Raw genomic sequence first — 12968 nt, forward strand, 5'->3', positions numbered from 1 at the left:
TGAGTTTGAAACAACACCCTAATCTGTTCTTGCATGGCTCTGTATTATAACTAAGTCTGTAAGTGATACATGTGTGTGTAAAGGGGAGAGGAAACATGAAAACTTAAATTAGGTCATAGGTTTGAGGTGTAATTTTTTTTCCTGTGGCAAAGCTATACCATTTTCATGACTTAAAAAGGAGGATAGATCAAACTCATTAAAAACGATGTGCTTAGAATAAATGTCCTTTCAAGAAAATAAACCAGCTATCCAGAAATGATGGCACCTGGTTATAATCTTTGGAGGTATAGGCAGGAGAATCACTTAAGTTAGAGACCAATTTGGTCTACATAGTTCCAGGCTAGTCAGGGCTATACAGCATAAGCATGTCTCAAACACATAAATTTAAGAGCTTTCTTAGACTCTTGGTCTTGTATGAAGAAGCTCATTTTCATCTGCCTAGATGCACTTTCACTGTCCAGTAACCTTTGCATTCAGCAAGACACACCTTCATGACAGACAGAATCCAAAGAGCCAAGCCTGAGCCATTTACGATACTCACAGGTGGATACCTAAGATGATTTGTGTAATAAGAGAGACACACGCCAGGAAACAGAATCCTTTTTCAGCATCCGAGAGCTGACAGAGGATAATTGCACTCCAAGGCACCACCAGGAGATCTCTATTTCTGTTCTTGACATGTGTGGGTACCACTGTCACTGCCGATGGTGATGATGATAAATGATGAGAAAATGAAGTGGGAAGTGATGTCTCTTACCCTGACAGATTTAAAGGATTGCCATAGGCATCCTGGAGGCAAGTGCTGACGGAGGATATTCTGGTGTCTGCGTCAGGTCACTCTGGTACTGTCAGGCAATGCCGCTTGAAGCAGAGGGCATTGCAATAACTCGATTCAAACCTAGACTTGAAGCTCCGCCTCCTTCCTTGTCTCCCTTGCCTCTCTTGTTGAATTTGAGATTCACACCACATATTCTAAACTAGCCATTACTTTTGATTAGTTAGTCTTATACCTGTGTAATTACTATGGAGATGTAGTATTCATTGTTCCATACACAGCATCCAAGGATAAGCCCACACAGAAAGTACCTGAACACAGTTTCCCTAACAATTCCAGGAGACTGTCTTTCTATAAAGCTCAAATGTTCCCCCAGGGTATGATAAGGGCAGGGTATGGGCTTCTTTGAAAGCTAACATTTATCATAGGAGAAAACTCTGACCCAGGTTGCTGCCCAGGAGAAGATAAGTGCAAATCAAGTGAAGCAAAGGATTATGGGTGCTCCCTGGGGAAGTGAAGCTGAGGACCAAAGGAGCTGTGTTCAGGGCTTTTGGAAAGCCTTGGCTGTGTTGAGAGGAAATGTGCCCCAGGGCAATGCTATTACCCAATTACCTGTTTCCGGTTTTATTTGTTCAAGTAAGGATCATACTTTTAGTTATAAATAGCTAACCTTTGGCCTTTCTTTTCTGCTTCTGCCTTATCCAGGAAACTATAAGTATTTGACCTTACTCAAAATGTACAAAGAAGAATAATGGAAGCCCCTGAATACCTTGATTTGGATGAAATTGACTTTAGTGATGACATTTCTGTAAGTATTACTACCTAAAAGCAATGTTTTCACAGTGTTCTGACCTCAAGCTTATTAGCTGCTTTCTTTGTATTGTCTGTATTTCCACAACTCTCCCGACTACATTTATGAACTGAAATCAAGCTGTGTAACAGAGACACAGTGTGGTTTGGGTGTGGGGCTCTCTGGCCTTAAGACAGAATGATGCCAAATCGTGTTTGAGCTGGGTGTGGGGGGTGCAAGACATTCAGCCTTGCTTAGCATTCCATTCCTAATGTGTTTCAATGTTGTTTTAAAATTACAGATGAGTCTATTTGTAAAGTTTCAGCACATGTACATAATTTTACCTATGAATGTTCATTCACAGTTTCCTTATATGTCTATATCACATTCTCTCAAGTTCACAGGAACATAGACTGCCAACTTGACGTTTAATTGATGGAAAATAAAGGGAGGGGATTGGAGAGATGGCTAAGCAGTTAAGAGCAAGTACTACTCTTCTAGAGGATCGGAGTTCAGTACTCAGCACCCATATCAGATGGCTTACAACTGCTTGTAACTCCAGCTCCAGGGAATCCAATGCCATCTTCTAGCCTCCATGGACACTACACTCATGTGCACATGTATGTGCATACACACACACACACACACACACACATATACAAAACAAAAAATAAATACTAAGATAAAGGGAAATTGTCCAATCATTGAAAACATCAAAACACAGATTGGATGCTTGGGAATATTGACAAGTCATGGGCTGATGATGATGAGTCCCTCAGTTCCCCTAACACTCGCCTCCTGCTTCTTCTCCATTCACTAAAGCTTCTGAGCAAATTGTCTACATGCAGCATGCCTAGAGCTGCATGTGATGTATTCCATGCCATGCAGTCAGTTCTGATATCTAGCGAAATGCTGACACTATTGCCCCAGAAGCTCACAGCTTCTGACCTCATTTTCTTTGATTTCTCTGGGCCTGGAGCTTTCCGTCACCACTGGATGTTGCTCCCAAACACTGGGATTACTTTGACATGCATCTGGCTGGATGTGTATACCCGTGCTGTACTTCTCACAGTACATACAGTAACGAGTGGACTGCACATGACAGGTAGATTACAGGCATAGATTTGATAAATCGCCTCCTCCATACAACTTTGGATCTCTCTGTTTTTGAATGAAAAAAAAAATATGACTTTGTTATTCAGCCTATTTCAGCTTCTAGCTAATTTTTGTTGGTCCTTATTCAGACTAATGTGAAGTAAGAGTTCTCTTTTCTATGATGTGTGTATGTGTGTGTGTGTGTCCATCAGTTACTGTGCTTGACTTGAGAATGTGTTCAGAATGTGGTTCTTTTGTGACTCTTCCTCTCAAGATATTTGGACTGGAATGAAAGCCAATTAAGTGAAAGATAGTATGGAGATTTGTTGGAAAGTTGGAAGATGTAGAAAGAAAGAGTGTATAATCATTAATAGTTGGGTGGTAGCTCTTGAGGTTTGATGGCAAAATTGTAGTTTGAAAGTTGATTTGTGTGCGTGTGTGTGTGTATTTGTTATTTTTGGTTTTGTTTCAAGCAGTTGTTTGTTTATTCATTTTCCTCTTTGCCGTGCTAGGGAGAGAACCTACCGAATCATACATTCTAGGCGTGTGTTCTACCACTGAATTGTATCCCCAACTCTTGGTTTTGTTAGACAAGAGCATCACTATGTAGCCCGGACTGGCTTTGAGTTTATGATCTCTGGCCTCAGACTCTAAGGCAGGCACTACACAACCAGCCAGGTTGTGTTCTGGGAGAATAGGCTCTGAAGGCAACCAGCCCGGGTTCCTAGTTTCTTCTGCCCTTCGTTGGCTGGATGATTTGGAGCACATTAATTCTACTTCCCTGAAATACTCACCTCACTTTTAAAATTGTCTTAAGGTTTGGGTGAAATGATAATGTGTGTGAAACACTTAGCTTGGCACACAGTAAGTTACTCTTTCAAATAGTAGCTTGTGTTATTGTTTCAATGAATAATACAATAATATTTATCCGACCAGTCGTGGAGGAAGAACTCGAGGGAAAAGACCAGACATGGTGTCAAGATTTTCTTTTAAGTACAACAGAGCAGTTGTATTTACAGAAGAATCAGCGGGCAGCAGCCCATAGTTTTGATGAATTAGGAAGCTCTGCTTGAAAGATAAAATGTATTAAGCAATAACTGAAGCTGTTTAGCAAATTGGGTTACAGGATTATACAAGGGTTGAGCCTCTCTAACTTGACCACTCTGAACCATAAATTCATGTTTCCATCAGTAAGAATGTACCTTCCCCAAAAGTCCCCTTTCATGTGGACTCTAAGGTTTGGATCTTTAGCCCGCATTCAAACTTAAACCAGGTTCGAGTTGTATAGAATTGATGAAACAATAACGGCTAATGCTAATTATCTCCTGTGGGCCAGGCAACATACGTCTCATCCTCACACTGATCCTACAGAGAAGGTATTGTAAGCACCTTCCTTTGACAGATGAGGATACTAAAGCATTGAGACCTTACATCTTGCCAAGGATCGCCCGGTTAATCGGGAGCACACTGATGAATAAAGTTTACTGCACTAATTCACAGCAATGGCAGTTTTTCTGCCCATGTTTCCCATCCACGAACATTTGGTGATGCAGCGTTTTCATTGGCATACTGGGGAGGCGCTACTGGCTCTGGCGGGTAGAGACCAGGAATGTACGATGTACAGGACAGCCTCCTCAACGGAGGACTATCCAGCCCCAAATGCTGACAGTATGGAGGATGAGGAGTCCAAGTCTATTGCAATCCCCCTTGAAATTGAAGAAGCTCTATTTAGCAACCTCTCCAGCATTAGATTATTTTATCACAATTCAGTATGATGCAGGTTTAATATCCTAAATGTAACAGAGTTTTACTGTTCCTATTTAATGATTTTATAGAGAAAAAAAGTGAAGACAAACTCATAAACAGCGAAGTAAGTGCTCTCGGCCTGTTTGGGTAATCTAGGGACTTTGGCCATCAAGGTTGCTAAATGAGAATGATTCCAATGCTGAGACTCAGAAAGGAACGTGTTTCCCAACTATTAACTCACGAGCGTAAAGGGAAATGAAGTTTCCTACGAACGTGCTTTTGTTTTGTGGATTGCACAGACCTCTATCTCTACACACCCTTTTGCCTCTTTCCTGATGAAGAGTCAGGAGGAGGTGGCAGGGAGTCCAGGCAGCATTTGGAAAAGATGTTTACAAAACTCATGCTGGGGTTTAAAACTCCCCTCCTCACTCTCCAACGATAGCCCAATTACGTAGTTTGGGCTTTGTATTTCATGGTTTTTCCCTCTGGTCAGGGGACTGGTTCTTGTTTTAATTAAAACACAAGCTGTATATTTGTATAGAAAAAAAACAACTAGGACTTTCTGTCTTTATCTAATGAGACAAAACACAGAAGGCAACCAACTTATTTTGAAGTTCTCCAGACTTGAAAATAACGGGCTTCCTCTGTAAAATGCAAAGTTTAATCTTGAAAAAAAAATGCAAAGTTTAAACTGTGCATCCCTGTAACCCTGCCATCTGAGGGCAGAGCACTATGGAAGAGCTGTGTGCCTATGAGAGAGGGCACACACAAACCTTCCTCTCACAGCAAATGAGTTTACAGACTCCTCTTTTATTCATGTGAGAACCGAGTCCCTCCTATCATCAAAACAAAAACACTACCCTTCGTGGCTCTTAGGAAGCATGGTATATTTATTTTACTAAGCAAAGCCAATTTTTTTTTCACAGAATAGTATCTTATCCAGGACTGAATAAACAAAGCTGAGGCTGAATGAGTAGATAGGAGAAACACATCACATACAGCCACCGTCTGTTAGATGTAGGCCCCGTCACACACAGAGCTGAAATCTTTCAAGTCAGTTATCTTGCTCAGGCCTCACAAAGCTCCTCCTGTTTCACAGATAACAAAGTCGAAACTTCCAGAGGTACTGGGACTCTCATAAGGTTACAGCCAGACCATGGCAGGGTCAGGACTTGACTACAGAACTGTTTGACTCAGAAGGGGACTGTGACCTTCTGAGAAACTTTGTTGAATGGAAGCACCTCTCCACCTCGGAACCAGTCACCTCGTGTCCATTTGGTACTGGAGTGGCCCACAAATCGCTTCTTGGCAGGAAGGGACTTGGTTCCCATTATAAATAAATAAAATCAGATAAAAGGAAACCAAGCAAAACCCTTACTTTTACTACCCTAAACCTTCCCTAGAAAGTGACCAGGACCTTCATGTGGACTCTGGATGGCCCAGTCCCTGCTTCCTTGCTCCTATCAGCCATGTCTTTCCTAGAAGCCAACCTGTTCTTGTCCATATGGAAACCGTCCTTGGTGCCAGTCAGTGCGATGTGGCTTCAGCAACAATCAGAATACTATTACTTTTTTTCTGGTGTTTTATTTGCTGCATCCTACTTTTGAGTCAAATTGCCTCTTATTCCTGTCTTTAGCCCCATGGAATTAAAAACATATTCCTTGTTTTAACACCAAATGCCTTAAATGACATTGTTTTCTAATTGCCTCCCAAGAAATACGCTAGGAATTGTCTAATCCAGAAACAATGTGTTGTATGTTTTAGACCTCAAGACTGGAACTAAGGGACCCTCCTCCATCTTGGACCAAACACTCCCAGAAGAGAGAAACCTTAGTCAGAGAGTGATTTCCAAGAAGAAAGAACAGCCACCAGACTGATTTTTAATTTGCTTCCTCTGATTCTGAACTTAGCCCATGGAATCCTTCTCTTGCTGGATAGCCATAGTATTTACTAGACTGTCTACACAGCTTATTTATATAAACAACTTGCTCATAGCTAACTATTTTGCCAATCTAGTCATCAAGTGTTTATTAAACATCAACAGTGTTCCAGGCACAGTTCTAGGTTTGGGGAAATAGTATAAACTTGGTCTGTGCTCTTAGGGAGTTTATAATAACAAGTAAGCTATTATATTTCATAGAATGTAATGTATTTATTATAACTGTGAAATGTCAGGTTAACTTCATGTGAAGTCACATTTCAGTACCAATCACTGTTCCTGGCAGTCTGTGTGTCTTGGTGCTGATTGACTCTTGGCTCACAGTTTAAGTTAGACAAGCACTGATGCTGGATAAGGTCCATGGCTGGCCAGCTACCCGACTGCAAGATAAATGTTTCTTTTAATTGTTTCATCATTTATAATTTTTCAGTATTTATTACTATTTAGGCTTAACTTTTTAGTGTTTTTTGATGCTCTAAATATAAATAATAATGGTACTTAGCATTTGTTGAACACTTACTGTGTACATCAGATAGGATCCCCATGTTTTACAGTATTAGCTCAGAATCTTCACATCACTCTCAGTTCGGGTATTGTAATTACCCTGTTTTACCAGTGAGATGAAAGAACTAAAATTACCAATAAAATATTGAAGTCAGGATATGATGTGGGCAGTCTGGCTCCAGAACCCACATCCTCACTGAAGATGACTTCTTCTGGGCTTCATGGTCATCGTTGGACTGACTTCACAGTTCACTTGGGTCATTACAATCCATGTCCAGTCCTCCCCTTAGAAGGAGGTCCTTTAGTATTGTTATCACATTCCCTTTGCCAATGTAGACCATCAAATGCTGCCCAAGCACACATTGCATCAATTTCGTTAGTATTACAGTGCAATAATTTCTGCTTACTCTTAACAATGATCAAAAGGAGCTGCTGAGCTTTCCCACACCAGCCACAAACTATCTAGCATTAAAGGCATAAAACAAATTTGTTTCTTTTTTCAAATCTTGACAAATAGAATAAAAACAAGAAACCATTGCAAAAGCCATGGGCACATGAGAATAGAATTGATTGCAGTAATTCTTATTAACTGATCCTAATTGGTAAGTATGAAATGTAATTAGAGTGAGTGGGACAGATATAGTAAGATGTGGACCATCTATCTGCATGATTCTGTGGAAGGGCAGTGTCAGAAACTGAGATATCGGTGAAGTCTCCTGATGAAATGTAGTGTGGAAAGAGCAGAATGTCCCTAGAAAGGGCTATACAGAAGTGTATCCTACATGGGAGGAGGAAAAGTAAAGCTTCTACGAAATAAACTAGAAAGGAGTTTCCAGACATAAAGGGGAAAAAAAAAAGGTCAAAGATGGGTCAGGAGTTTAGGAATTAAAACAAAACAGCAAAGTCCAAGAGACTGGTTGTGGTGAAGTTCAGTATCTGCAGAGTTTTTCACTTAAAACTCTTTGGTGGCCATCCTGAGCACCATGCCCTGCAGCTGGAAGAGCAAATGAAGAGAGCAGGGAACAGAGATAACAAAGGCCAGTCTTGCAAAGGAGATGGCTGATGAGCGTGAGAGCAAGAAGGTTGATGGCCAATTGGGGAGGCAGAGCATCCTGAGACGGTGGGGATGCTGGTCCATGCTGTACGATCTGTGGAAAGAGCCTGTGCTGAGAGAGTGGTGGAGAAGGAAGGATGAAGGATGTGGGCAGGGCAAGGGCCCTGAGAAACAGAAGCAGAGGGCTAGTAACATGGGAAAGGACTACCTCAGGGCTGTGTGGAGTCATATGCTTCTTCATTGGAAAGCGGGCCTTTGTAGAGAGCAAGATTTTAGAAAAAGAAAAGTCTTAAGCTCGGAACATCTCTCTTTAGCTATGCATCTGCTTTTACAGGCAGTTTTGCTTACGCGGAAGGCTGTGGTTCTGCCATGTGGCTGCCCGAAGCACCTGCCTGAATTCTGGGCAGCTCGGAGAAACCATGAATCTCGTGATAGTTGTTTGAACGGACAGCTCATTTTCTTTTTCCTTTGGAAACATAATAGAACCTCAGTTATTTAAGAGTCTCTAGCTTGCAAAGGTGCTTGGGATGATGTTCTTTCATTTCTTATGGCTCATTACCTTTTGAGTAATGTCTGCTTGTTCACCCAACTGGCCCCAACTAGTTTGCAAGACTGAAGGCCAATGTTTATGAGTCCTGAACATTTTCCAGTCCTGGGTGGTCAGAGATTCCCATAGTCCAGTGTAGAACTCATGTTCTGTCATTATGAATCTCATGCATGTTCAAACTGTTTTGCGAGCCAAGGGGATAAAACTGACTGCTGTGGACTGGGATATATATGGTTTTCTGACATAAAAAGACTGTAGTTTGGGAAGCAACCGTTCCGTGTCCACCCTCATCTACAAACTCTCTTGAGTAAGGACATAGTTAAGAGGACTCACCTAAGGTGCAGAGGTAGACTAGGGGCATCTTCCTTTTCATCCAGTCCCAGCTCATTCCTGCTCCTTTCTTCCTTTCCTGAGTTTAAAGTCCAGACAGAAATGAAGATGCGGAAGGAAAGTCTGTGGCACACTCACAGAAAACAGGTTAGAGGGGAGAGACAAACATGTTCCCAAGCACTTATCAGTTTGCAAAATAATTCCTTTGTTATCTCATATAGGTACCTGTGCTCTACAGATAAGGGAGCCAAGCCCCAGAGAAATGAAACAATTGATTTGTCCAGAACCATAGAGATAATAAACGTCAGAGCCATGGCATAAATCCAGATCTTTTGGCTCCACATCTTTGTCCTTTATACGAAAGGACAAGTGCCAGCAGTCATGTTAATGGAGTGAGAATTTTGTTCTTCTGAATGTGCTATGATTGCATTGCTAAATTTATAATTGTGGGTTTTTCTAAGATTGCTTTTATATAAATATAAACTGTTGTTACCATGGCTGCTAAAATCATGGGCTACTTAAAGGAGTTCATTTAATCTAGTTCAATAAGTGCCTAGTATCTTAGATAACTAAAATATTTTCTACTACCTAAAGAAGCAACGAAAGCATTTATATTAGTGTGGAGACAGGAGGCCACGTGTATGATTAAGATGAGGCTTCATGAATTCGACTATGTGTCAGAATCACTTGGACATTGTAGAGATGATACCCAGGCAAGGCTGAAAGAATTAAAGGTGAAATGGGAGGAAGGGCATTCTGGGTAGGCAGAGTAGCATTCAGTTAATTGGCCCCTATGTACATACTAGTCAAAGATAATATCCTTTCCCTCCTCTGTATATGGGAGCTGATAGTTCAACAGAGGAAAAAAAAACAAGCCCAAGACATTGCAGACTTTTACTGAGAGCATAAAAGAAAAACGCTACTAAGAACTGCTCTGGGCTTTGTGGAGAAGGCAGAGTACATGCTGATCTTATGGGACAGTGACACTGCATGATTGGAGGAAAGCATTGCAGACAAGGGGGACCCCCAGATTAAAAGGGACAGATAAAACAGACTTTGGCTCTGCAGAGGCATTGAAACAGCTGGAGAACTGGTCAACCTCACCAGGAGCTCCTGAAACATAGCACAGTAGTAAAGATTTGGTCAAAGAGGCTATTTCTGCAGCCAATAACCTCTGGGAGGATTCAATTAAAAGAAGATGTTAGGACATATAATAAAAGGAAAGACAATGCCTCTCAAGTAACTGAAAGCCCTCTCTTGGATCACCCAAGGATAACAGAATCAAGAGAACAGGCTATACAATTTGGGTTGGAGGATAAGTGGAAAAAGGATGCATTGGTCTTGGTTTGGTCAGTCCAGAGTGGCAGGAGTTACTACTAGTAATTGTCCTATGAATGAAGTGGGTTAGCCATCTGACAGTTCCTTATAAAAGGCCATCTGTCCTGTGAATTGGGATAACGGTCTGGGAAGCCTTCCATTCCAGCTCCCAGATGGTAGCACAATGTACTCTTGTAAGAGAGACATCCTAGGTCACGGGCTCCTTCTCAAATTTGCAAGTACGAAAATACACTTTCATGTTGCTTTTGTGAAACGTGTTTCCTGTGCATTTCTTCCAATCACAATGTGACCATCTTTAGATCACTCTATTGTATTAAATCTTCCCTTGTAGTGTTGGTATTTACAGAAAGAAGTCCTCAAATTGCTCCTTTATTGTGTCTTTTTAAAGAATGATAGATTTGTTAAATGCACAGACAGTGTCACAACTGAATGTGACCTTCTATGCACCCTAAAATTTCCCCCAAACTGTAATTTTCTAGCTGACACTTTTTTTTCTTAATTTGCTGTGTTTTTTATTTCTATTCCCAGGAGTAGCACATTGTTTTTTTCTCTAGGGTCATTATTTCTTAGTGGTTGTGATGTGAAAAATTCAAATATATGCCTTCACAAAAGAAACATCCTTTTTCAGCATGGGCAAAGCCACAGCCTGTAATTACCCTCTCCTCGACTCTGTTTTGTTCTGGGTTTTTTGTTTGTTTGTTTGGTTGGTTTGGTTTGGCTTTGATTGTTGATCGGTCTCTTGATTGGTTTGTTTGGGGTTTTATTGTTGTTTTGTAGTTGTTTTGTTTTCAGGCAGGGTCTCAGTGTGTCACCCTGCCTTGGATCTTGCTAGATTGACAAGGCTGGCCTTGAACTTAGAGATTGCCTGCCTCTGCCCACCCAAGTGCTAGGATTAGGGGTGTGTGCCCCCGTGTCCAGATTCTTCTGGGATACTCTGTCTAAATACCAGCCAAGCATCCTGTGCTGTTGAGTTTGAACCTCAGCAAACTTAACCTCGATGCCTACTGTGCGCCTTTGCAGTCAAACAGGAAAGCTGGACCTGCAGCTCATAAAGCTGAGATCTAGTGAGCAGTGAGTCTGGCTCTCAGGTGAGAGTTAGGATGCATGTGCCTGGGGTGCAGACAGCAGCTCACCTGTTTTAATCAGATGTATATCATTTAAGCCCAATGAGAAATCCTTGCTCAATCACTGCTCATATTTATACATAATCAATCCATTTTTTTTCTTTTCTAAAATGCTGTCTTGGGGGATAAGCCTAAAAGGGAGGAAGGGGGAAGGGAGGAGGGAAGTGGAGGGGGGGAGCAGGGCAGGAGAAATGGTGAGATTTTGTCAAAGGGGGTTTCATGGGGTGCAGCAACTAAAACAAAGGGCGAATTTTAATTGAATTGTAGACTGTGTAATTATGTATAGGTGTGCCAGCTGGTCTCAGAAAGCTACCAGATTCCTTCGAGAGCTCGTACTTGATCAGGAGCATGAGGGCCCTTGTTACTACCAAGACGAAGCTTCTCTATCTAAATTATCCCTGATCCCCCCCCCCCCGCCTCCCTGCACACACACACACACACACACACACACACACACACACACACACACAAACACAAAACGTAGTGTAGAAGGAAAAATTGTCTTGAGATTTCATTCTGGTTTAAGAGGCTTCCTCTTCCTCCACCTGAGTGTAGCATGGTGGCTGAACACACCTGTAGTCCCCAATGAATGGCCAATAGAAACAGGATGCTATTGCATCAGATGGGTAAGAGTAATTTCTCTAATTAGTCTTCTGAGATTTCACTTTTCATTTGGAAGTACTGGGAATTTAATTTGTTTGTGATGTGCAAACTGACGAGAGCAGCCAGTGCCTGCTCCTTCTGTCTTGCTCTGCTGACAGCCTGTGGGAACCCTGGAGCTCTATCTATCAACAGCACGCCAACTAAAGTACCTTTGCATTGAAAAATGCATTCTAATTATACGGTCCTCGCTTGTGATGCTAGAATAATACTAATGGGTTTCCCCTGGTCATTTTTCTTTTCCATGAAATGAGTTTTTCCCGGTTGCCTCAAGTTTTGCATTGGAGGAGTAATTCATGATACGTACCTGTTGTTCTTAGAGAGACAGAGCAAAGCATTTTGAGAAAATTGGGTTTTATGGATTACGGTGTGAGCAGGACTGAAGGTAGTCTTTGACTTAACCTTTGATTAAAGGCTTCGTTCTAGTCTGCTCGTTCTATTTATCTTGCTTGAGCACATCCTTCTCTCCAGGCAAATTGATGGGTATCAAATATAGAGCCCATAAGTCATAGCTATTGATTTTACATGTGTTTTAGCTCTCCTGATTTTTGTGCCTCCGGTGTCATAGTTTGTTATCCTGATAGCCAGCCCTTGACTTGCTGCTGTGACAAAGACAAAAAGGTTCTGTCCTTCCTTCCTAACTAATCTATGGGAGTGAAGAGCTTGCACACAGACCCATGCTCGTCTTGCTTTTTATGGCATAACCTCCATATTTACCCTGGAGACAACACACACAGTAAAATCCGCAGCCCGGGGTAACTGTGGGGACTTACAACAAAAAGATGTATTTATTTTATTTTATGTGTATGTGTGTTAGGTACGCATGTGCAGTGCTTGAGAGTGCCTGGTAGCTGCAGAGGCCAAAAGAGGGCATTGGATCCCCTGGAATCGAAGCTACAGATAGTGCGGCCTGCCATGACGGTGCTGGGAACCGAACTAGTCTTCTCTGCAAGAGCAGAAAGTGCTCTTCACCACGGAGCCATCTCTCCAGGCCCAGCCTTGGGATTTTATGGAGTGTGGTCCACGCCGGCACAGACATATCTCCTTTACCCTGGATGTTGAGGAA

At 41.8% G+C, this 12968-nt stretch overlaps 1 protein-coding gene across 4 annotated transcripts in view; it reads left to right on the plus strand.

Moving 5' to 3' along the window:
• Sncaip (synuclein alpha interacting protein) overlaps positions 1-12968 on the plus strand; it is a 140415-nt gene that overhangs the window by 68955 nt on the left and 58492 nt on the right. For 2 of the 4 annotated variants that reach the window (XM_059245964.1, XM_059245963.1), the window contains exon 2: positions 1481-1583. In XM_059245964.1, the coding sequence (XP_059101947.1) occupies positions 1527-1583 (57 nt within the window). In that variant the 5' untranslated portion in view covers positions 1481-1526. Of the gene's footprint in view, positions 1-1480; positions 1584-12968 lie in introns of those variants that run through there. The other 2 variants (XM_059245965.1, XM_059245966.1) reach the window with 1 other exon arrangement.

Source organism: Peromyscus eremicus, chromosome 19 (genome assembly GCF_949786415.1).
Source record: "Peromyscus eremicus chromosome 19, PerEre_H2_v1, whole genome shotgun sequence".
NCBI classification, from domain to species: domain Eukaryota; kingdom Metazoa; phylum Chordata; class Mammalia; order Rodentia; family Cricetidae; genus Peromyscus; species Peromyscus eremicus.